Genomic DNA, 25,775 nt, shown 5'->3' with positions numbered 1-25,775 from the left:
TACTCTCCTCTCATCTCCCACCAGTTCCCCCCCACACACACACACACATGCAGAGGCGGGGGCGCGCAGCAACACTCCGGGGCGTGCGCACGCCCATTGCGCGCGCTGCAGCGCCGCTGCCGATGTATGGTAGCCTCGAGCCACTGAACCATTCCAGCAAATGTTATCCAAATAGTGGCGTTAATAGTACTGTAACCCCTTACAGGCTTGGAACCACAGATGGACAACAGCTGGACGACTTTTAGGATGAGAAAAGCTAAAAGTTGCCTCTTAATGCTCGGCAATAACATGTTCTCTTATTTAACAGCGGGGAGCTGCCTTTTTCATTTAGCTGCAGTGTTATTAGTGTTAAATTTAAGCAATGGGGGGAAAAAACGCTACAAGCAGGAATAATGTTCAACGCTGAAATAATTCCCAGCCTTAAAGTCTTAATAATCCTGTACATGTTTATTAATCAGGCCTGCAGAATGAGAAATGAAAACACAACTCAAATAAATAATCAAATCCAAAGCCATTAGTCCACTATGAGGACTTTCACCTTTTAGACAGTGAACTCTATTCCAGCTGCTCTGGACCTTAATTGCTTGGAGCCATTTGCATGTCCTGATACACTCCAACACTTCGCCCTGGGAGCAGCACGGATTGCACTAATAATCATACTGCCAGTCGGATCAACCAATCCTCTGGATGAGCTCACGTGACTTTAAAAGCAACATTTCCTCTTAGTTCAATCTGCAGCCAGCCAGCAGCCATGCTCTCTTCTTCCAGTGCATGTTACACACATGCGTTATCTCGGGCTTAGCAATGGTAGCCATCTGCAGCCAAAGAAACAAACATTGAGAGCAAGTGATGTGGTTATTACTGTGATAAGCCCGGTTTGGCAAGGAGACAAGGTTTGAGTTGCCATCCAGAGGCTGGTTGACTGAGATTAGCCGAAATTAGGTTGTTGCGCGGATTTGAAGCAAGATGAAAATGGGTTTATAGATATATAATCATTTGGACGTAAGCCAAAGTACAGTTCATCATGAGAGGGCTCAGTAAATTACCTTTTTAAAGAGTAAAAAAAAAAAATCCATGATCCCCCCCACCCCAACACATATTCTTAATCTCACAGTAGACTCAATGTTACAATGTGACTTAAAAAAAGAAAGAGAAGGACATACAAGGTCATGATGTATTCCCTCATCATCAACTCAAAGGGACCAGGCGATTCTTTCCCACATCTGCCGATACTGCCACACTAGGAAGTATTGTAATTGTCCTCTCCTCTCATTTCAGACCGCCTCCAGATATGTCTGCATAGCTCCTGAATCTCATTAAAAATATCCTCTTAATTTCCCTCATGCATATTATCCATAAAGTACTCCGAGGGATTTTCACAAGTTCAAGGATACAGCACCATGGAGACAAAGCACTCGTAACGCCACAAAATTGCAAACTGAATCTTGTCGGGTCTTTGTGAAAAACATTCAAAATTACACCAGAGAAGACGTCTTCTCCACCTCGTCGCTAACTCCAATTATCGTGCCCATTACTGCGGCGCATCCTTGAAGTCCTCTGCTCACTGAGCAGAACTTCACTCATGGCACGGCTTTTGTGCAGGAGAGACGGTCCTCGCTTGGCCAGTTTCTTTCACTGACTCACTGTTATGTCATTTGATTCTTTTCAGAGCAAACTTCATAACAGATGCATCACCAGCGAGTCATCCACCAAATGACCTGCCTCCCATCGGGGGTGATGATTAGGTTTGTGACTTTGTCAGCAACAGTAAGTCACATCGTTCATTATCCATTCAATCTGGCAGGATTTCATTGCCCGTCACTTGTTTTTTCTGTCACTTCTTTTCAAAAGTGGCAATCACATTTCGCAATTAAACTCTTCACATCTTATCTCAATGTCTGCAGCTCGCTTCAAAACTAATTAAGTGATAATGAGCTGGGCTTATTTGTTGCAGCTTAATGTGAGGTGTAATCGACTAGCAGCCACCCGAAGGATAAACAGTTCCATAGCAAAGATGGGAGAACACACTTCCTGAGTGTAGGTTCCCGACACGAGAGGCGTATTTATACACAAGAGTCCCGAGGTTTGGCCAAAGGTGCAAAAGAAATCCAATTATTGATGTGATTACTGCTTCGGGACAAGTTCATGAGTCAGATCTGTTTACATCAGGGGAGGATGCATTTCCTCTCTCAGTCTGCTCTGTAATTACATTATGACTTTTCTGTATTGAGTGGGAGCAGCCTGCACTTGCTGCCTAACCGTGTTATCACACAGGGGGCAAAAGCATGACACGAATCCACTTAATACAGCACGGTGAGTAGATATGGAGCAGCTCTGTTGCATTCCCAGGCAAAGGCGTTTTTTGTCCATTTCTCTGTTTCCAGTGATACGTTTACATGAGCCTTTTCAGTTCTTTCCCACACTATTTCAAAGTCATTTTGAAACAATTAGCAATGCTTGTAAACTGAAGCCTTTTGCACAATCCCATCTTTCACCAGTGAAGAGCAAAGCAAGATTTTTCTGTTGACAAATTTGAGTTTGGCCTCTGTTACCATGGCTGTGTTTGGATGACACCATTCACCCCGAGAATGTGTCACATCCTAGGGTTAAAGATCCTCATTTCTGTGCCAGAATACGAATTTGCTCTGAAAGAAACTAGTTGCACCACACGGTCAACCAATTTTAAGGGTCAACATTGAAAGCTAAAGTAATCCGCTTCAGTAGCTGAGTGAAGAGAAGCAAATAATGTTTAGGAACAGTTTACAGTACTATATTAACTCCAAACCACGGAGGACTTTAAAAGATCTGCCCCTGTGATTAACAAACTGCATCCAAACCCTCAAAATCTGCCGTACCTGATTGTCTCAGAGGAAGACAGGTCATAAGACTAAGGTCATCAAACAGCTAGTTAGTGGTGTTGGTGCCATCAGCAGTGCAAAGACATTTGTAAACAGTAAAGTCCTTACTACTACTTGCTTGCAATACACTGGGTAAACACGGAAGTGGCGTCGGCGCAGCACTAGCTTTAGCAGCAGAGGATAAAAGCTATCAGGCAAGTGTTCTTTTAAATAAACTCCTGATGTACTTACAAACTTTCAAATACTTGTTTTGTGAGTACAGACCGTATGTGTACTACTGCAGAAGTTTGGTAACATTCCATGCATTATTAGTGGGGAAATTTACGAGATATACAAAATGTACCATTAGCGCGAGTACTAAGCCATTCAGCTGATAGCCCTATCTTGACCAATGCTGACCATCGCTAAAAATACTTCTGAGGGGGTATTTGGCTGGATGTCATGGAAATGACCTAGGGTGCATTTTACTCCGAACCATCAGTTTAACGTATTGACATTCATGGTTTGCGTGGGTTTCAGCAGCGGCCTCTAATGGTCACAAAAGGTTAGCAGCGAAGAGGTGGGACCTAATTCCCTACAAATCCCTGGAGCCTGGAAGGCTGTATTCTAGAGCAGCATTCGGTATTATGGTTATACGCTCGCAGACCTAAAAGTGGGTACAGACAAAACATTTCTCAGTTGCTGCTTAGATGTACTGAACTGCCAAACCCATAACACCTGATTGACTTGCTGCATAAGAAGAATTTTTGGAACAGAATGATAATTGTGTGTTGATAACCCCAACACAATAAAAACAGCATCAACAGCATCCTCTTTTTTCCCCCTGTGCTTTTATTGGCTTACAACAGAACAGGCTGATGACAATCATTTTAAAAGGGTTGATAAAGGCTCATCATCCAGCAATGGTATTGTTATTTTCAGTTATCTGGTAGTCCCGGCTAGAAGCACAAATATCTGAATGGCCAGGATTAAGATGCCATTTTGTTGAGTGAACAATCAAACGGACATCTTCAGATAACAGGGTTCAGCCGGTGCCACACAATATGATCTTTTCTTCAAGTCAACCTTATGCATGAGTCACACTTGTCACTTGCTTTTAAATTCTAAAACGATATTATTGTGAATGCACCCCCCACCCTGTAGACCACAGTTGGTGCTGTGTACTCTGCTCTCTGTGGCCATCGCTGTGTTTCCATGCGAGTAAGCAGAGCCGTGTCAGTGCATGGTGTTTACGCTGGAGGGAAACGCGATCCATCACAGCCAGGGTTGTTACCTAGGTGCCTGAGCAAAGCCTTGCACCGTCATCGCATCTCACCTTCCTCTCTTTCATGACAGGCAGCTCGGGGAAGGCAATTTACCTTCTCATGAAAAATATGCCGCTGCCTTTAAACATGAGCTTCACAGAAAAAGAAAATACACTGGTATGTGTAAATACAGAACATGCCTGCAGTAGTTAATTTTTTTCATCCAGAATTTGCCTCTAATCAAGCCAATCGCCTTGGGAATTAAGCAGCGAAGGTACCATATCCGTCCAGATCTCTGTCGGAGTAATGAAAGCGTTGTAAGTACAAATTACCAACTTAATATCCGCACGTCTCCTCTGCCTCAGACAAGACACAAGCTGTGAGCAAAACAGCAGGTTTCCTCAGATCACAATCAGCAAATCTTCATATAATTAGGAGGCGAGATGCAGCGAGGTTCAGTGACGGGTTTTAATTACATACATTCTCAAACAGTCTTTACACAGGATCAAGAGAGCAGTGGGGTTACATGAATCTAGGCAATAATCTGCATCCACCCTCGGGTCCTCTGGGAGTGACCGACACATTGCTGCCGTATCAGTTATACAGTACTTGACCAGGTGAGGCATGAATGTCTACAGTGCATTTTCTTTTTGCCGTACATGTCATGAAGCTCATTTTAGAGCCATGACAAATCAATTAAGAAGCAATCTGTTTTAAACTATAGTCCCTCGGCTATGACCTGCATGGTTTTCATAAACATCCCAGTACACACAGCGCTTCAAGGTAGTAAAGGGTGAAAGAGGCTTTTGAGAAGAGGCATCAAAGGGAGGGGGGTTGGCTTCTGTGGGGAAGCCAGCAAACCAGACAATCGAGCACATGACGATAAAAGAGTTTCAAGCTAGTGAATTTAAGATTCTCCGAGGCTAAAATAACACATAAAAGCTAGATCCTTATAACACAGAGCCTTTTCTTTTTTATAGGTATTTGCTATTCATATTTAATAATTATTAGTCATCAATGTAGATATTTCAGAATGAAATACTGAGGTAAATCTTTTGTGTGTAAAATCTTAAATATAACATGCTTTTACATACAAATATACAGTACTGTGATGCCTGAAGTGTACCTATGTTGCTATGTTGCTATGAACGCAGTTAAACAGATAACAGGTTTATGTCATTACGTTTGATGGATGTCACTTGCACATGTACGCGGCTCTAATTGACCTGTGTACATGTTTTTTGTGAGATTACCTGATACAGTATTGGTGTTTTATACTGTTACAGACTGACGGCTTATCTGGACAAATATTTCATTTAAATAATGCATACATCACACCTCGACATTTTCTTTCTTAATATCTTTTAAAAGAAAAACATGTTAAAAAGTGCATGCTTGGTAAAACGGTCTGGCTACTGTAGAACTTTACAGTATTCTGCTTTTTAAAGAAATAGTTTGGACATCTTCGAAAATATGTTAATTTGCATTCTTGACGAAAGTTAGTTGATAAAGTTGATATCATTCACTTCACTTCAACTTTTGGCAAGTTAGCATATTAGCATAATTCCCAAAATATCGAACTATTCCCTTAGATATAAAAGCTGCATTCGCTAGCAAGCCGACAGTGAATCCCTATGTTGTTCCCGCATGTCATTTGACACATTATATTTGAGTGCTAAGTCAAGTTCTGCCAACCACAATGGGAACCACACACATTCAAAATGGGAAATAGGAGTGAGGAAGAAAGGTAGTGTTTGTCATGTTGGACACATTTTTGTAAGCTACAGGTCAAGAAGTCAACAACTCTGACACTCCAATAATGGTGATATGACATATTCTAGGCCATTTAGAATATGGGGAGAGTTAACATGTGAGGTAAAGGTAGCTTGTGTTGCATCTAGAGCTTGGAGGATTTAAAGGACATGTTATACATGTCAGCCCTGAGCCTGGCCCACTCTGTCATCATCTGGACGGAGCTTTTCTCTCGGGTGAGGAGGCGAGCGACCTTCTTCAGCTTCTCCTCGTTCCTCTCCAGATAACAGACGCCCTCAGCCTGCAGCAGGTTGAGCTTCTCCTGCCGGTTCTCATCCATGGCGATGTCTTCGCTCATGAAGGGGTTGAAGCGGAAATAAGTGTCGGGAGGGAGGAAGGCGTCAAGCATGGCGTGAACCTCTGGAGGGAAAAGAGGTGAGAGTGAGGTCGCACAGAAAACAAACATACAGACCAAATTCATAAACACACAATTAACTTCCTAATAGTCTCAACATGTACAAACATTCAAATATTGTGTTAAGAGTGAGAAAGGCGGTGCAAAGTCATGTCTGTCAGCACCTTGATGACAGCATGACATGGGTCGTGACACAGAGTAAGCACTCAGGGCTACGGGTGTGGGCTAATACCGAGTGAGAATGTCTGGCTTGTCTGTCATGCTTGTTTTCAAATGCTACGTCTGAGAGATTTAAATTCAACGACTCGCAAATGCATTCAAACGGGCAGCGAGAAGCAACAACAGGGTGAATTTGCCTGAAGGATCCAAAAAGTTGACGGAGGTTGTTTGTGCCCGTCTTCCCACAGTAGTTCAGCAGTGCAGACAAGGATTCAATCAAAACTAGAGGCCTTTGAAGCTGCAGAGCAAAACTCTACAAGGAGTAGTTTATTTAAAGGTTATTTGGAGAGTTGTACTGGCTTTTATTTCTTGTATTTTATATATCCAGTCAATGTTGGACTGCACTATCACAGAGAGTAAGTATATTTACTAAATTCCTGAGGTGAGGCAAGCTTGCTTGCTTAAAAGGTGTAACATGTAGGCTCGCCACATGCTTCAAACAAACAAGGGTGAGCATTTGACCTCTTTGACTGGGTTTGTACATCAAAATCATTAGTTCTAAAAGATAAATAAAATGAAGACCATCTGGACAGCTCCAGGAGACGAATGCCCAGTAACTGAATTCAGCTAGCATAAACCCCAGCATTAGGAGTCATAGCGGGCGTCCCATTCCCCTAGGATCAGACCCCTGCTGCTGGGGTTTGCACTGGCTGAGTTCAAGCTAACTGGAGGTAATACGTCTCACGGAGCTGACACACTCTAGGCTCTACCAAAGCCCCAGACTCATGGTCTCATATGCGATAATGTTTTGTGAGTGTGCTAGTTATAATTTCACACGGTCCCATTCATGTAAGTGCATGACGATATCAGCCACTATTCTGTGTTCCAAACCTGTATCTCTGCGACACAAAACGTACATGTCATGACGTAACGGCAACGTTCAAAAAACTTTATTTCATTCCTAAATATACTTACATGAAATCTGGCCTCTGCATTTAACCCACACTAAGCATGAGGAGCAGTGGGCGGAAACTTGGGGCTCAAGGACACTTTGACAAGACTTGTGGCCTGCTAAACATGAGTGAGTGCGTACAAGCCACTTTCCTCAGGGGCTGTTAGATCCACAACCCCATCAGATGAGCCTTGTCTGTCTACAACAAACCAAGCTCTACTGGTGCACCTAAGACAACGCAGCAGGCTGAATACTGAGGCAGAAGGGAAGAGAAAATATGTGACAAAGACTCTTGCTAATCTGTTATTTCTAATTAACAAAGCCTGTTGGATAGCTGGGGAAAGGCTTAATCCCAAATACAGGAGGAACAAGTGCAGAGAAGCAAATAGGTCACCCACTGCACCATCGCAGCAACAGCGGGGAGGGGACCGAGCCAAATTTAGGCACAGCAGAGGTGCCCAAGTCCAGAGGTGATAAGGAGACGGAAGAAGGTTGCCACTACAAAGGGCCACAATGGGACGTATCCAGAACTAAGTCAACCTGCAGTGAAGTATTTTCTACGCTGTTGACATCAAAGCCCAATTCCTTCCTTCCGAAATGGCACAGAAACAAAGGGAATCATTTATTCAAGTCTTTCTACATTTTCATGACAGTGTGTATTAATTTAAGCTTTATTTAGACAAAACATGAAGATAACTTAATCTGCACCGCAAACAATGATGGTGAGAAACATTAGGTTGGCTTATCCCCAGTTTCACGTTCTTCTCTGTTGATGTAGTCTGTTGATGTAGCTTGTCTGTGTTTGGATTGTAGTGAGGATTTTTGGGACATATTAAGTAGCGTTTCCTCATTTTGGACAAAGGTAACCAGACATTTTTGATACTGTGCCAGTGGGCTTGGGCGTTGCTTTGAAAGCTCCCATTCTGAGTGCCAGACCACTTTTAGAATCAACCATATGCAACCCTCTTTTGCTGTTGTGTTTGGAATTGTTATTTGCAAGTTATCAGATCAGATAACACCACATCACAACCCGATCTGCGTGGGTTGCTATGGCAATGACGTAGGGGTGATGGTGATGCGGCTTTCCAACCGGGAATCATTTCCCCTAAAAAAATGGCACTGGAGCTTTGTTAGTCATTTATTCAGCATCACTTTCTGTAAGGCTGCATAAAAACATAAATTATGTAATATAGGAAGGCAAATTGTAAAGTAAACCGAGATGCAATTAGGTTGAATATGGCTGCACATTTACAGTTCAATAAATCTGTGAAACTTAAATTATTAAGTGGAACTTTAACATCGCAGGGTGCTTACCCTCAGTGTCTGTGGCGCTGCTGATGACGTTGGTCAGTTTGGTTTTGAGGCTCGTGTAGGTAGTGCTGTTCTTGCCGGGAGTTTCGAAGCGGCCTGTGCCGAGCGAAACCACACACTCCAGGGGCGTGTTGGGCCATAAACACTTACACTCATGGATAGCCAGTGCAGTGGGGTTGTTAATCAGCAGACCTCCATCCTGTGCACAAAACAGAAGAAGTGCCATGTTAGAGAATTCATTTTCACGCTGTGAATGTTTTTGTGCCAAGACCACAGTCAGCGAAACCAATTAATTGGCATTTGAAACCTCAAAAACGTTCAAGGACTTTAAGAGTCAATAGATGACATTTCTGAAGAACATCTGATGAAACAAATAGAACAGATCGATGTGCATGAGCTGCTTGTAAGTCTACAAAGCACAACGCTATTTTTTTTTTCCTCCTCTTCCCTCACAGTTTCAGTCACACTTGCTTTGATATCAAACAACCGCCCAGGAGTGCTTTTGCTTTGGATCCATAGACTACCCAAGGCAGTGGGGGTGGGGGTGGGGGGTGGGGGGGGCGCTGTGGGGATTGTTGAATAGGCATGAGGCTGAGGGGCCGCGGGGCTGTGGGCTGGCAGCAGGATCAAACACACAGGGGCCAGTCCTCATTAAAGAGGCCAGGCTGGGGGGGTGGGAGCCGCGGGGCCCCAAGTGTCGAGGGACACACCAGGGGGAAGAGTGCTTGTTTATGTGACTGTGTGTACGTGCGTGTTTGATCGAAAGCTCATGCCTGCTTAGAGTCAATGCATATAATAATGTGGGTACGGGTTTCTGACAGCATATATCATGGATTCGCACACATTGGGGACGGGAGGGGCGGGAACACCCCATCTTTTCAGCACGCTTTAATAGTGTCGCAGCACACGTTGTGATTGAGTGTATGAGGGCTGCCAACCAAAGGTCTGCTAATCATCACGGACCTGGACTAAGAAAGTGTAGCATCAATCCAAAGATCAGGAAACGCAGTTAGATTGGGGTCAGACTGCAACTACAAGTTATGGCTCCCATGATAGCAGATACTTCGTGAATCACTTTTTATGGCTTTTAATATATATATATTAGTTCTCTTTGAAAATGTTGAGCTGTATTTAGAAATTAGAGGGAATTCAAAGCAGGCCACTAAAGAGAGCATTAGATAATAGTCAAGCAGGACTATAGGGTTCACACTGTTAAGATTGACTAGACATGATCACAGCAAAGCTGTTAGCATGGCCATTAAATGGTCATGCTAACATGCTTACATGCTAACGTTTAGCAAGTATAATGTTCAGCATGTTTATCTTCCACCAACAAAGTACAGTTGGAGCTGAAAGGTGGTTTAACAGTACATTTTTTATAAATATAATTTATAGCAAATTATTTTGTGAACCCACTGACAAAGTGCCACGGACATTTGGGGGTCCCTGGATCCCACTGTGGTAGGCGAATGTTCTATAATTTGAAAGAAGTAATCCGTTGCGATAATTAACTGTATAAATCGTTTCAAACCTTGTAGATAGTTCAAAGAATTTCCCGTGCGAGACTCAGAAGGCGCCCATCTCACTGGCTCAGATGGAGGTCACACAAAAAGGGTTTCATTCTGCCACAAAGCATGGAGGAACTGCTGAGGCAGCCGTTTGTCCAAAGCACAACATTATGCACCAGTAGGGTATCTGGCAGACCAGGAAATGAATCACGGAAAAAAGGGGAGAAAAATGCCTGGGTTGGAGCTGCTCCTAATGGAGACTTAGAGGGACTTGCGCTGTGGAGAGCACCAAACCAACCCAGCTGGAAACAAAACAACTAAGCAGTTTTCTTATCACTCACACCACTGTGAGAGGCTCCATTTTCTGAACTCAGTGGCAATTATGGCAACGGTCAGAGCCCAGTCACAGGTTCTTTGTGCTGATAGCTTGGGGCAAGTTTCACAAGCACAGTGGCCGGCCTTGCACGCAGGACTAAGGCATGTAACATTAGAAGCCAACTGCACAATGCTCCTGTGAGCTGGGAGTTGAATGCTATAACTTGTCTCCATTTCAGTGCACCTGCTCGGGCAATTCAGAGCGTAGTTGAGGCCCGATTTTCTGATTTTCTGGCAGTGAAGAAGCTTTGCGGTGCCGCTGGAAGACGGAGGGTAGGCTTTCTTTGTGTGTGGCAGTCAGAACTTGTCAAAGAATCAATAATTTATAAAGATAATTTGCACCCATCATCTCCTTCCATGGCTGTCATGAACAAACACGCTCGCTCGAGGAAGATGATAACATGCCCAACCTACACTGAACACAGTTTGGCAGATGTCGAAGCTGCAGCAGTAGAGCCGGGGCGCTTTAAAACTTCAGGGAGATATCCACACTTGGCTACCACATTCTCTCACAGGGGGTTCTTGAGGCCGGGGCATTTTTGGACAAAGACTTAGAAACAATGATCTACTTAAGACAAATGCAAATGAGCTTTGCATACAAAATGGCCAAACTCAAGCTGTCTGGCAAACACGTAGCATGATGCAAGGCAAAGATCACTTCCATTTAAGTGGATTTAGAGCCTTAATGCTGCTCACAGTGACAATGACTCAATCTCACTATGAGAAAAGGTGTCATATATATCACTGGATGTCCATAGAGCGCACATCCGTCAGTTGAGACCATATGAGGGAGGTTTAACCTCCTTCTGAAAGTGAATTTTGAAATACCGAGTGTGAATTCTGATTCCTGAAGGGCTTAATGATTTCCTTTGACAGAGTTCCTTGATTCCGGCAGAGCCTGTTTGTTGATACTCCAGAGGATCACAGCTCCACCGGCCTCGCCTTTGCCCTCCAGGGTCTAACTACTGATTCACAAATCAGCTCCTTATTTTCCTGTAGCTTTGAATAAAGCTACTTTTTCAACAAATTAGGGCTCCTGCACATTCAGGAACATGTTTCACTTCTTCCAATGGCCAATTAAACTGAAATATAGCTTTTATAACTGTTATTTTTTATTTATTTTTTTCTATTTGTGTAAAGCATTCTTGGGTTTCATTAAAGGCACTATATAAATTCTTATTATTATTTATTATTATTATTATTCTTGTTTCAGTATATTCTGAGCTAAAACCACTGAGATTATGAGCCGTGATAAATAAACAAAATTAAGACATGTGGGATTCATATGTCCCTCGCTCTGCTGTTGAAATATTTCCTCTGCCATTAACTTTTCGTAGGTTATCTTCACTGTGCCAGTTTAAGCTGTCTTGGAGAGCGAGTGCTGATTTGAATAGGAACGAGGTGCTATCGTCAGGATCAGTAAAAGTCATTTCACGCGCCAGTGTACGTTAGCTCCCATTAGCCAGGACAGCCAACGTCCTCCTTTTCATTCAGCCCTTGTGCCTCTGTGTCTCTCACTGCCTCGCTAACCCGTCGGTAAGGCTCAATGCAGTCCTGTGCGAGGGTCATGATGAGCAGGGCACAACACAGACAAGAACAGAAATTCACACAAATCTAAATGAGGTGAGTCTTCGATGAACATCTGGCGTAGCATTCACATCACAATCCCAAAGAGCAGCTGTAGTCATTAAGATTCTTCTTTGGCCTCTTTGACAAGCTGGACTGAGGGGCACAGAGCCCTGTCATGATTTATTCTCTGCCAATGAGGCTCCCTTCTCTCAAATGATTAATTAGGGAAGCATTATGTAAGGCATGGACATCTGATTATGCCCGTGACAATAACGAGACTGTTTTCCAGAGATGGTCATTCAATCGATAAAGTAGATAATTAGGTTGCTATAAAAGCACTCTTGTGCACTTGCAATACTTTCCACAAATATTCCAAAGCAATTCACGCTGCCTGCACATAAAAGCAAGCTGTCGCAGCCACTCTATGTAATCAGCAAAATAAATATGCTCATTGAGTAAAATTAATTGCCTCAATGGCATCCAAGCTCCATAAAGGCCACCATTGTCGCCAGCGAGGATGAGAATGACAACATGGTCAGTGTGGTGAGAGTCACTCTTAAGGTCGAGTCAGAGGTCTTCATGCCTTATTATGCGATTACCGCGACCAGTTCTCCTCTTTGCCTTTCTGCTTTAATAGGCCAAAAGTGACACATTGAGGTTCAAATCGTCTTCTCAAGCCGTCAGTAGAGGAGAGACCCATCTGTGAGAGTCCCAACCTTGCCCCAGGCAAGCAAGGAAATTAAGATCTACTGTTCACGGGTACCTTTTTCCCACACTTTTAGTGAATACATGACCACACACGAATAACCAGTATTGAAGCAATGAATCATCCCTGCCGTTTGTAGCCATTCAGATTAAACTGACAATTCCTGCAGTGATATAAACGGTTGCAGAACACCCTCACATATATTTACTCCCTCTAGGTTCCCTTGAGGCTTTACGTACATATTTGACAACTTCAAATTAGAAGGCATACGCTTTCTGTCCATCAATGGAAGGCAAGATTCAAGGCTGTGATTTATTCTAAAATATATCACCGGGAGCCATTGCAGTGAGAAGCCTGCGAAGAGCGGTGCACTGTGAGAAGACAAGGTGGTTAGAGACAGGGAGATTCAGAAAGGCTTTCACCCAGCAGTCAGTCAACATAATCAGTCGACTGGCCTAATCCCCAAACAAGTGTGGCAGTGCAATCAAGTGTTTGAGTGGAAACGTATGAATTCAACAGAATAAAAGGAACAGCCAGTGGAGGACACTGAGGTAAAGTGACAAAGAGAGAATCAAAGCAAGAGAATGTGTGCATGTTTATACTCGAGGGACAAAGATCCCGAGTCTGTCTGGGAGGAGGAGGAAGCTGTCTGCAGCAGGGCTGAAAAGTCTGATCTCCATCCTCCAATAGCCTCCAGGCCGAGCTCTCAGGGCTTAACACAGGAGGAGCAGACTGGGATGATGAAGTGGCTAAAAAGCTCAGATTTATACCATTTGTCGCCTTCCTGAATCCACCAACCTCTCCTCCTCTCTGCCTGATCTGAGAAGCACCGCGGTGCTGAGCATGCCATTTATGACCAATAAGTCCACCTCCAGTGGCGTTTATGAGGTGATCCAAAAGGTTATGATTTCTCACACTGGCTTGTTGAATTGGCACTTAATTATGCAAGACTCTATGCCTCGTTCTCCTCTTCTCTCACACAGAATCATAACAGTTTGAGTTCTTTACCGAAAGCCGCCACATTTAATGAGTTCTTAACGACTCCTTTACGTCTCATTCCCTCCGTCAATTATTAGCAACAAAAAAATATGGAAGTGCTGATGTGACATCACACCGAGGGTGGTGGCCAACTGATCCCATGCCTCCCATCAAATGCTGGCAGAGATGGGTACAAAAAATGCTCCCATTCCTCCTCATCCCCTCAGGAGACGCCATGGCAACAAGGCGGAGAAAATCGGGCCCTCCTCGCCATTCCACGCATGCCCTGGCATCCATTGTGAAACGTCTGAAGTCTTCTACTTCTGTGTTCTTTAGAGCAGAGATAACCGAGACAGCTTTAATGTGGAACCACCCTCATTTCATCTCCTCCATATTTTTCTTCTTTTCCCCTTGTTCTCCCTCACTAAGGCAAACTCACCATGGCTATAGTAGCAAGTGTGAGGCTTTGATAACACCAGGGCTGCTCTGCTTCAAAGGTCTTGCTCCAAGTTACAATTTCCCCTGCGTTACCAGTCTGAATCTAAATTTCTGTCTCTGGCAGATTTCAGTTTGCAGCTTGCACAATAACAAAAACATCAATGAACAATCACAACTTTCTTGAAACACTGCTCGAGAATTCCAGCACTGGCTCGGCATACAGCACAGCGACTCTCCTGCACTCACCGTACAAAAGGGTGATTGTCTAGTGCTTGAATTAAGTGGAAAACTCTGTGGGCGTTTGTGGAAAAGAGCGAGATGACTCTCTCTAGGGAATCCTGACATCACACAGACAGCATGTTATGCTCATGACCGGTTTCAGTGGCTCAAGTAGCCAATAAATAAAGCCGTAAGGCAGGGTGGCATTTTGAAGCTGGCACGGTTCACATGGAAAGTAGAGTGGCTGACAGCTGTGGGCAAATGTATGACAGAAGGAACTTATAATAAATGCTGTTTTTTGACTTTATCAAAGAAAAAAGGAATGTGGGGGCGTGTGTTCTCTAGATGCTGCTCAAAAACACAACTTCCTAATCCTGTTGTAAGTTCAATTATATAAATAAGCCTAACTAGTTATGCTTCCAAACGTGAAAAAGCCATCCAAAATATATTAATTCCAGCTGACGAAATTCAGAAGAGAGTCACTGGAGCTGTGGCTGCAGAGGAGAGGAAATGATCGTCTGGAACCCTCCTGAACCTGAGCTGCCGACAGCAAACTGGTGGTGCCTTCGCTCAAATTGCCTTCTGTTGCAAACGGAAACGGAATCATTCTGCTGCAATCAATGTCAGTGTGTGTGATTTTTGCTGGATGTTGATTAAATGTTAACTCCACACAAGAACAGTGGTGTGTTGGAGATTTCAGGATCCTGAAGAAACTAGAAAATACAACCAAGAATGGCAGAGAGATGACCATTGAAGTATATTTTCTATATTACGCTATTTTGTTGAGTTGCCTCTTTGCTAAATGCTGGATGAATTTAAGTTGGGCTCTTATTTTTAAAGGTAAAAACAGAAGGAGAAATGCTGCAATGCTATGTTACTAATGTGGAAAATGTTGCTTTCTGGGTTCACGCTGGTTGAGACAATGGGGACTTCATGTTTTACTCCTATTAACTATCCTATCTTATTATGTCACATATATTTAACTTATGGTGTGTCATCATGGTTGTCTGTTTCTATGTATCAACCCTTTGGCGACCTGTCCAGGGTGTACACTGCCAATGTCAGCTGGGATCGGCTCCAGCGCTGAGACCCCCCAGCCATGAAACCCTGAATAGGATAAGCGATTACAGATGATGGATGGATGGATGGAAGTTTTTTTTTTATCCTCTCACAGTATGATATTTCCTGCTTTCAGTTTGGAATAACTGTCTTTTGTCTGAATTGTCTGTCTTTTCATTCTAACAAGGCATATGTGGGAATCAGTTGTCTGTGATGAAGGAAGTGCTAATTTATGCATCTCAGAGTAGGCTGAAACCTGCTAGTTCGCAAGCTGGGGAAATCTTCCACCACAGGTGGGTTTTCATCAACCAGTCTCTTTCATGCTCTGCCCCTGAACTTCCCCATTTCACCTACACAACTAACACGGCTTCCAATTAAGAGTGTGGGAGCGTGCCGGCATGGGATATTGCCTTTGATACAAACACATGCTCAACCACGTGTGCTGTGTCTACGTTGAGTTAGTACGTCTTTACACCGCATCTCCTTTATTAATGTCGATTCAAGGGGATATGGAAATCTGGATGTGACAGGTAAAACGCAGGCTACATCAACTGAATGCTGAAACAGAATTACAGCATAATGACTTGCATCTTGTATCATATTTTACAAAATAAAATACACAATTAACATGTTTTCAAAGGATCTACTACCTCATCACATGGTTTGTTGTTACTGACTAAGCCCTTACTGAAGTGGTAAAGGCAGAGAAAGTAGCCATACATATTGATCAGTAAAACGGTAGAGTGGAGGAGTGGAGAGTTTGTCACCGATAGCTAATGCATACCCGTTTGGAGGATATGGATTAAAGTGTGTCTCACAGCGACTCACTCTCCTGTCAGGATGTAACTGCCTGGAAATAAACACTGACAGGACGGAAATGGAGTTCCTCCCTCTCACTTGCTGTGCAGATAATTTTCCTCATTAGGCTCTCAAAATCCTTCAGACTCTCCACCGTCAACACTGACTGTACAGGGAATTTAAACCCAGCACCCCAACAATAATAAGCCCTGGATTACTGTAGCAGAGGACTGCGGTTAAACTGTCACTAGGTCTGTAAATATATGATGTGAATGTGAAGCAGGGTGTGAAAGAGAACACGAGTAAATAAGCCTTCACAGCTACAATGAACATTAAATATCACAACATTTCACTGGCCAAGCAAGGTAGTGTACACCACCGTAGACGAGGATTTAAGGCATTCTTTTCATGCATCATAACAGTTTTGTCTATTTAAATGTTATAGAATAGACATAATCAGAGTCGACCAACAGATTTGTGTGTGTGTGTGTGTGTGTGTGTGTGGGGGTAGTTTTAAAACCTGACCCATCAGCTTTGAGGGCTGCCAAACCAAAATGCCTATAATAAAAACACTCAATATTTATTATGTGTGGCCACATGTTCTCTTGGAATTTAAGCTTATGTAACAGTTGTGCTCATTACAATCATCCTCAGTAAAAGCATTAGATAAAAGCTTAAAACCTAAATTAGTTTAAATCCACTGCCATATAGTCCCATCACTTCCCCTCTTCTGTAACCAACGGTGACAGGAGATATTTCTGAGTTAAACTGTATGATGTAATCATAACCAACAGTGCCACCCGTTCCACTACCCTGTTACTGTGGTTGAGTGGGACTGACCTGGTGGAGATCATTTCCCAAGCTGAACTCCTGGAAATACCCTGGGGCTGCTGATGTGGCCCGGATGGCCTGCCAGAGCTGGTGCTGGCAGCCCCCCAGGTAGTGAGAGCGCACCCCGGGCAGCAGATTGTAGTTCCTGAACACATAGGCCTTGAGAGGAGTGCCCCGGTTCACAATGGTGCTCACTGCTGCCACCTACAGGTAAAGGAAGTGACACACAACTTTTTCAGCATGAGGCAGCATTTTACAAATGGATGTAAAATGTAGGCATAATATCTAGACCGACATTCTAGATCAGTTTAATATCATCCCTGTTCTGTCACAGAAGTGTGTTGACATGAAAGCCTGTAAACGTCTTTAACCACAGCATCTTATATGGCTTCAGAGTAGGCCTGGTTTAATGTTTATTTTTAAAAATAAAATGGACTGTGTATGTTTGTTCCATAAAAAGTGTGTGTTTTTGTGTTAGCTCATCTCAATCACCTGTTCCTGTCTACCAGTAATCAAAGGTTGCCATGATGCTTCGTGAGATAAGGCTTTGCATAGAGTTAAAGCTGAGGCACACATATGATACACGTGAGGAGTTAGGACCCTTTGATGATCACATGGTGTGAGATTTGTGTGTGTAGTGTAAAAACTTGATCATGGGAGCAGGTTAGAATATGGTATGGTTTGCTCTATTTCAGATTTTCAACCATACTTTCAAGCTTATGGCCAAATGTGTAAGTCTGTTGTATAACATGGTTATATGTCTGCGACCAGCACAATACATTATGACCAAAAACGATGTATGAAGAGACTATTGAGCCAGTGAGACCAAGTTAAAAAAAATGTTTTTTAAAGAATTGAAACCTCTTCACTCTAACTAAAGGCTCCCTGTTGGCCTATTATCACCTCATCCAAATAAGTATGTGTTTTTTATCTAAATAGTCCCAATTCCCAGCAGATAAAATGGTGATTCAGAGCTAAAATGCAAGGATTTTCTTATTGCTAAATGGGCTCCAGGAGAGAGAGGTGCGTGGGGGCAGCTCACATGAGCAGCGTCAGCTGATCGACGCAGCTGCAGGTGATCTGGGTTGATTAGCAAACTATTATACTCCACAGAAGGCAGCGAGAGAGACCGGAACACGCCGAGGCAGGGGAGGCTTTGGTCCATGCACATTAGCAGGCATCGTGGTACGCACGGACATCCAAGACTTGCCAAGTGGCTGAGTGTATAAAGTGTGTATAAAAGAGGAAATTAAAGGAACTTAAAGGTTGGTAGGTGATTCTTCAGAAACACCTTCTGTTATATTACTTGAAATCCTCGTAACATAAAGATAGCAATGAATAATTTAAATGATCTGACATAAAAACCCTGTCCAATCAAAAAAGTTGGGCCGGAGAAAATAGCCTGCCTGTCTGTCAGTGCTTACTTCCTGATTGCATGCACTCTGCCGATCTGTAGCACTCGTTGGGGAGCGGCTTTGAACAGAGGTCTGAACGAAGGGGGGCCAGATTTTTGGTTCGGTGATGTGTTCAAAGTCAAAGTATCTGATGACCTACTTTGTCTTTAAGACCTGTCAACCTGCGTCCTTGCAATCGCTTGATCTGTGAAAACCCTGGATGGCAACGGTCTATACCACAGAAGAACTATTTGAGTCATCCACTGCAGGCTTCATATACGGCAAGTGAGTTTTTAATCTTGTAAATGTATCACTTTTATCTAAAAAAATGTTCTTGGAATATTCTCCCCGCTCCATTTTTTCAACATACAATGGCCCTAATACTCTGTTATAAGAAAGGCATTAAAAATGATTCTTAGAGATGTATACCTGTATGTGTTAAAGATGTGGAACATAATAGTTGTATGAATGAGTACATAGCAGTTGAAATGCATCAAAATGCATACATTTGTGTCAAATCTGAACATGCCATCCATTCATTTCAACAAGAAAACATTACTATTATTTATACAACCATTTGATGTTTGGATGAAGTTTCTATATTAAATAAAAATGTGGCAGGAGTGAGACATAGAAACAGCGGAGGAGAACCTAGGTTGTAGGAATTGTAGGAGGACGTAGGTTGTGAAAGCTTCCAGCATGCACACCGATGAATCAAACCATCTTCTAAAGCTCACCTTGGGGCATTCAGGGCTTCTTGAAGTTTCCACCAAGAGCTGAGACCCCATTTTCTCTCTGTGGAAAGAAAGAGGATTAGGTTATTTTCTAGTGAATTTTGGACAGAAGTATGAGTTATTGCAGATTTATTTCTGCAATCTTCACAAAATCCTGCTGCCCATCCATTTATGGAACTTGATATAATTTTCTGACCATCATAATTATTTTCAAGCCATCTACTTTTCATTTCTGTATACTCTATATGACTACTGGCCATATTTAAGCATGTAGGGAGGTTTATATTCTTTATTAGAATTTTACAATTTTCCCAACCAGTTATTTGTTTGTTATTTCTATACGGCATAATAATTCACTTTTCTATATCATGCGACAATTGAAATTATCTAAAAAAAATGTATCAATCACATTGAACATACTTATATTTGTTTTTCACAATTTCATGGCATTGTAACATGGCTCCTAATGAACTAAGCACAAGCACCACTCTGCCATAAATGACAAAGAAACTGACCTGAGGATGCTCTCCCAGGCTTCGCTGTCATAGAAAGCATGGTTCCAGCCCATCTTTACAGTGCCAACAATGACGTTCTGCTTGAAGACATCTGAACCCAACTTCCGGTAAAGATCATCGCACTCATTCAGTGGGATTTGGAACACACCTAGCATGAACCCTAAAATAGCGCCTGAGGGAAAAAACAAGAAAACAAAGAGGGAAAGTGATTGAGAAGGATTGGTAAATGAACCACCGATCGGCATGCTTTTGTAAACAGGAAGTAGAAGAGCATCAGTCACTCCTTTGGGAACAAGGTAATAAAGGACATATTATGTACAGCTTGTTCTTATTCTCAAGGCCTGGAATTGATATGACACTAATTGCCTGAAGGATTATCTGTGAAGATGAAAGGATCATTCCCTTGGATGATCCATTCATAGGAAGTCCATGAGATTAACGTGGTTATTACAACACAGACAAACACTTCTCGACTACCTCTTCTCCATGATTAAAGCTCAATGACAGGATTACCACGCCACAGCAGTGCTATGAGGGCAGAGATGGGGTGTACCTGCATTATGCTTTGACAACATTCACTAAAAGTACAAATGATTGTCCCTCAACTGGTGGAGATTCAGACTAAGAGAACCAATAGAGACTGGGAACAAATGGGAACCTCTGGTAGTGACAAGGTTGCTCTGCAAATATTTGTTCAATTTGCTGTGAAATTAAAACAAGGAAGTGGCAGGTGGGGCTGCACGGTGGTGTAGTGGGGAACACTGTCACCCTTACAGCAAGAGGGTCCTGGGTTCGATTCAGTTTGGGTTCCTTCTGTGTGGAGTTTGCATGTCCCGTAGGTGTGAATGTGAGTGTGAATAGTTGTCTGTCTTTACGTGTCGGCCCTGCGATGGACTGGCGACCTGTCCAGGGTACCCTAACTTCGCCCACTGTCAGCTGGGATCCCCCCCCCATAGCACCATAGACATAGCACCCCCTTGTGGTGATTTTAGGGAACAGGGGAAAACATACAAATCTACTCTTTTCACTATTCTTTACTATTTTTTCTTTATTAATATTACTATACTATTCTATTACTATTTCTTTACACTATTCATTCAATATGCAGAGCGGTGTTGGTGGAGAAACTGGGCTAAAACAAGATCAAGGCAAAAAAATAGGTCAGTGTGTCATCATGGCTGCCAGTTGCACAATGTTCCACGCTGCTGAAATAAGCCACACACACACACACACACACACACACACACACACACACACACACACACACACACACACTAGGGCAAGAGGACAACGCACCTGTGCTGACACCACAAACATAATCAAACAGTTTGTAAATGGGTTTTCCGGTCAGGGCTTCCAGCTTGTGTAACGTCTGAAGTGCAACAAGTCCTCTGAAAGTACAAAGTCAGACATGCACGGAGCAATACATTAATAAGATGACAACCACAGCATACAGGTTGACCACTAAGAGTCTCAGTTTTTGATTTTAACAAAGACAAATAGGAGATAACAAAGCCAAATAGGAAATAAATATCATCCATTTAATTGAATTAATTTACTTGAATGATTTAAAGTGCTAATTGAAGCAGTGACTTGCTTCTCTAAACATGGCCTTGACTGCAATAAATGCTATTTAGCGCCACCTTGAGGAGATTTGACATAAATGGATTCATATCTTACATGAAAGAAGATAAAAAAGAAGAGTCAAACTCGTACCTTAACCCTCCTCCATCTATGGACAGAATCCGTATGCCCCGGCCTTTCACAGGCTTATGGTAGCCCACCAGAGCAAGGGCTTCTCTAACGGCAGCCCTCAGGCCTGGATCACTGGCCTGTTTCAGACGCAGCAGGCAAGGGATAACCTGCTCCTGATGAACGCATACACATACACATACAGCGGCACTCAGAAATGGAAATGAAAAACACAATCACTACAACATGAGCGGTCAGACCGGACTTCAACAGAAATTAGGGGTCGTTCCCACTGTCCTTCTCAAATTGGCTGGGCTCTAACAAGTTTGGCCTTTTTGCAAGGCATAGTTTAAAAAGATGGAACTGGTTTCAAAGCCAAACACGAAAGCTGGCATATATAAAAAAAAAAACGCATGTAGTTGCTATTGTTTTGGTTTAAGTGCCATGGTAACGGTTGCTATGGTAACGGTTGCCATGGTAACCATTACCATAGCAACCGTTACAACCAAAACAATAGCAACTAATTGCGTTTTTTTTTTTTTTTTTTTTTTAATATACGCCAGCTTTCGTGTTTGGCTTTGAAACCAGTTCCATCTTTTTAAAACTCCAAATCTCAACTAGCGTGTTTGCTACTACCAGGGCTCCGATGCTACACGCTACACCAGGGGTCCGTCTCCCCACACAGAGACTGTGCGCTGACAGGTAACTGACACAACACGTGACGAGGACTAGACGGTGATGCACCGGAGTGAAAACTCTCTGGTGGAGAGACGCAAGGAAAAATGTAGATTATCACGGCTGGCAAAGTTACCGAGCTCATGAAAAGTTATAATGCGATTAATTGATTTATTGCTTATCGCGACTAATCATGTGCAATGAAAATTAATGCATATCAAAAACTCACATAAAATGAAATAAAACCAGAGGAAAAAATGGTTTGACTGCTGCGTTAAAGTGTTTTATGGCTATACCACACCTGTAAGACCTTGGTTGTAGACATGAAACTGTCAAGATGTAAATTGAATGATAGAATTGAGATAAATGTGCGTGCGGTGTGAGAGGATATATTTTCATTGCAGCACAACTACATTGAGACGGGATTCAGGTTAGTCAATCACCACAATGTCACCACAGTGGTCTCCTTTATTTCTGTTGCCATTTGCAAAGACATCCTAAATGTATTCTTCCAAATATATGTTGGGCTCAACACTGTTCTCCCTTTTTCAGAGGATTAAGATTCCTCACACCAGTTAAAGCGGCCTTGGTTTAAAAAGGTTAGCAGTAACTACGTTCCTGACACCATCACAGATAAGGCAGAGACATAAATAAATGTGGCAGTATGTCGTCTGCATGTACAGTTGTTGTTAAGCTCTGACATTAAACAGAGAGGGACATGTAACCTTCTGCCAATGCTGACAAACTGACATTTGCCTGGCATGGGGAAATTCCAAACACAAGCAGGTCATTCTCTACATTATTTACACGCTACAGCCGTTTACAATTTATGCCAAATCTAACATGATTATGTATGCGTAAGAAACCTGTTACTGTAAACATTGTGATTGTCTAAGGTTCATTGCCTCTTGATTAACACCCTTGATGGTGTTGGCATTGAGTGTGTTGATACATATAAATCTGGTTTATATGGTGAAATAAAAGGTTAACATTTTCAAAATAAATGAATAAACATCATGACCTAGTGCCACATATCAGAGCTGATGCTTCTGACATGCTAGCAGCATCAGACATGTTTCTGACAAACCTCAGGGTGTGAGAAGGATGAAAAATGTGAGCCTTTTGAGATTTCTCACCTTGACTGCAACACCACTAGTCTCTGGGAACTCCAGGAGATGGTAGCTGAGGTCCTCCACCCTGTTGATGTAGACCCTTACATCTGATGCCCTGTGGAGAGCCTGAACCAGGCCCCGAGTTCGATTGTCAACACTGACCTTGGCTATGATCTGGAGACAAAAAATGTGCAAACAACCAGTTAGGTCCAGCTTATTATGGATCATCTAAAAAGTAAGTCTGAAGAAGGCTATCTGCTCGAAACATCACATAAATCACACTTCAGGGAGCTACAGTGTGTGGACCTTTATATACATTTTTGTTTTAAAAAAATAACTAATTTCTCTTCTTGGTTAAATCATGAGCAGACTAATGAAAATCTTCTGTGCTTCATCAGGTATTTTTAAATACTCAATTCAGCCTTGGTTTTAGCTGAATGTCAGTTGCATTGTCCACAGCATAAACACCTTCTGTGGCCCTCCAACTCCACAAGAGGGTTATTTTTGAAAACAGATTCTCAGAACTGAGGCAGCATGTGAGCACACTATACAACCCTGAAGACATATGGAGTACCAACAGCTCTGATAATCAGAACTATCTGATGCAATCATTTTTGTGTAGACCTACCTTCTCCCTTTGAAGTAGTAACTTCTTGGTTTTCTCATCTGCAGCCTTCTGCTCCTTACTCATTATGGCCTCAACCTGCTTGACTGGCACATCCTCAGACTTCTTTTCCTCCACTATAGCACTTTTTGACTCTGCTGTCCTGAACTTTGGGACCAAGGGAGAAATGTAGCTTCCTACAAAGGCTTGCACAGTGGGAGCTGAGTAGGAAAGGTAGTGTCCTAAACCCTTTTTGGTGAGAGGCGGGGTAACTGGAGTAGCAGACACCGTTTTATCAGACACTGGCATGAGAGAGGAAGCAGAGGAATCATCAACATTGTCCACTTTCTTGTCCTTTGTATTGCTGCCAAAGTATGAGTTGATGTGATGGGCCAGGTAGTTGTAAGTCTCATCCAGGCTGACTGAAAAGGTGCTGGGATGGAAAAGTGCTGTGGTTTGTTCGGAAGTTGTGCTCTTGCTCTCAGCATCACTCAATGAAGGCTTAAGCTCCTCTTGCTTCCTGGAAGAACTGGCTTTGACAGGAGGAACAATGCGTCTCAGCCTTCTCTCCTTAGGTTCACTCACAGTCAGAACTGCGGCAGTGGCAGTCCCCTGGGGAGAACTTTGAGGATGAGTGGAGGCAGAAGCACTGGTATCAAATGGAGCAGTAGAAGTAGGAATAGAAGGACTGGCAGAAGATGAGTTACATATAGCTTCGGATGCAGCAGATGTAGAAGTGGGAGCAGCATTAGTGGGAGTGGGAGTAGGAGTAGGTGTGGCTGGACTGTCCTCAGCTTTTAGCGCTGGCTCAACACTTGCCGCAGCCTTTCCCCCACCCTTTAAAGTATTAAGCTTCAGTCTGGCAATTTTGGAGAGAAGTTCTGTGTGTGTCCCACTCACAGCTTTGGAAACTGTGTCCAGTGTATTCCTGACCCGTGACATGTGTTGACTCAGACCAGCAGACCACCGTGAGGCTGAAGTGTTCAAATACAAGGTGCTGGTGTGGAGTCCAAACCTCTGTCTAAGCTGGCTAGCTTGACAGAGCCATCCCTTACGCCCAGTGATCCTACAGTGGGGGTGCCACCAGCTGAGATATCCAACCTTGTAGCAATAAGGTTGTTGTGCATGAACACTGCAGTGAGGGGAACCAGACGAGAGAAGTAATCCTGCTGACCTGCGAGCATGCGTTTGAAATGCTCTGCTTACTTTCACCCAGGTATTTGAAGCCCATTTATGACTCATTCTTTGAGGTCAGATGTTTGCGCCATCCGCAGCAATATTGGCTATATGCTATCCGTTTTCATTCACCTAGTGATAAACAACAAAATGTTATGAATACATGAAAGAAAAAAAGCAGTAAGAAAGCAAATGCTGAAAATGTCATGGCGTGGAATAAAACTACCGACAGCTCCTAAAACTGGCTTCTGATAACTAATGTTTTCTTCAGAAGTAAAATCTCTTCAGGAAATTATACTAACTGAGGACGTCCTAACAAAATAGCTAACTTCTTCTCAGAATAACATATTTCAACATCAGCAACTGCGTTAGCTGTTAGCTCCTATAGTGCAGCTAGCTAACGTAAACTCACTCAGGATTCATAAATGCAACACAACAAAACATACCTTTTTATGTCGTCGTATCATATACGCAAGATATCCTTTTATATACTCATTGAGTCGCCAACCTTCGTTAACGTTAACTCCAAAATACAGCAACGTAAGTTACGACAACACGATGAATGTACCATTCGACCTGATACTGAATTCCCAGAAAGACGTGCGACGTCAGTCAAAAGAAAAACAATGACCACGTGACTGATCTGTTCTGCAATTGGATGACTATCGCATGCCTCTTAAATGGAGTCTGTTGATTGGTTG

General features: G+C 42.9%; 1 protein-coding gene across 1 annotated transcript; it reads right to left on the bottom strand.

Annotated features, from left to right (window-relative positions):
- Positions 1–4,536: 4,536 nt before the first annotated feature.
- On the bottom strand, positions 4,537–25,650 carry LOC311018063 (calcium-independent phospholipase A2-gamma-like). The gene is made up of 10 exons (XM_084016812.1): positions 25,521–25,650; positions 23,923–25,206; positions 23,319–23,468; positions 21,532–21,683; positions 21,112–21,206; positions 19,816–19,987; positions 19,304–19,361; positions 17,182–17,376; positions 8,695–8,890; positions 4,537–6,274 (listed from the first exon to the last, which is right to left on the bottom strand). The coding sequence occupies exons 2-10, from the start codon at positions 25,138–25,140 to the stop codon at positions 6,000–6,002; spliced, it is 2,511 nt and encodes an 836-aa protein (XP_083872938.1). The 5' UTR covers positions 25,141–25,206; positions 25,521–25,650; the 3' UTR covers positions 4,537–5,999.
- Between the last annotated feature and the right edge of the window lie 125 nt (positions 25,651–25,775).

This window comes from Eutrigla gurnardus (assembly GCF_963514095.1).
Source record: "Eutrigla gurnardus genome assembly, chromosome: 9".
Taxonomy (NCBI): domain Eukaryota; kingdom Metazoa; phylum Chordata; class Actinopteri; order Perciformes; family Triglidae; genus Eutrigla; species Eutrigla gurnardus.
Note: the sequence above shows the minus strand (reverse complement) of the source record. Positions and strands in the feature narration are given on the sequence as shown.

Excerpts from the sequence above, each read along its gene's own strand:
- LOC311018063 (XM_084016812.1), bottom strand. The coding sequence starts at position 25,140 with ATGAGTCATAAATGGGCTTCAAATACCTGGGTGAAAGTAAGCAGAGCA. Across the intron at positions 17,377-19,303 it reads GAAGCCCTGAATGCCCCAAG|GTGGCAGCAGTGAGCACCAT; the intron begins GTGAGCTTTAGA and ends CTTTACCTGTAG. Across the intron at positions 8,891-17,181 it reads TGGGAAATGATCTCCACCAG|GATGGAGGTCTGCTGATTAA; the intron begins GTCAGTCCCACT and ends TTTTGTGCACAG.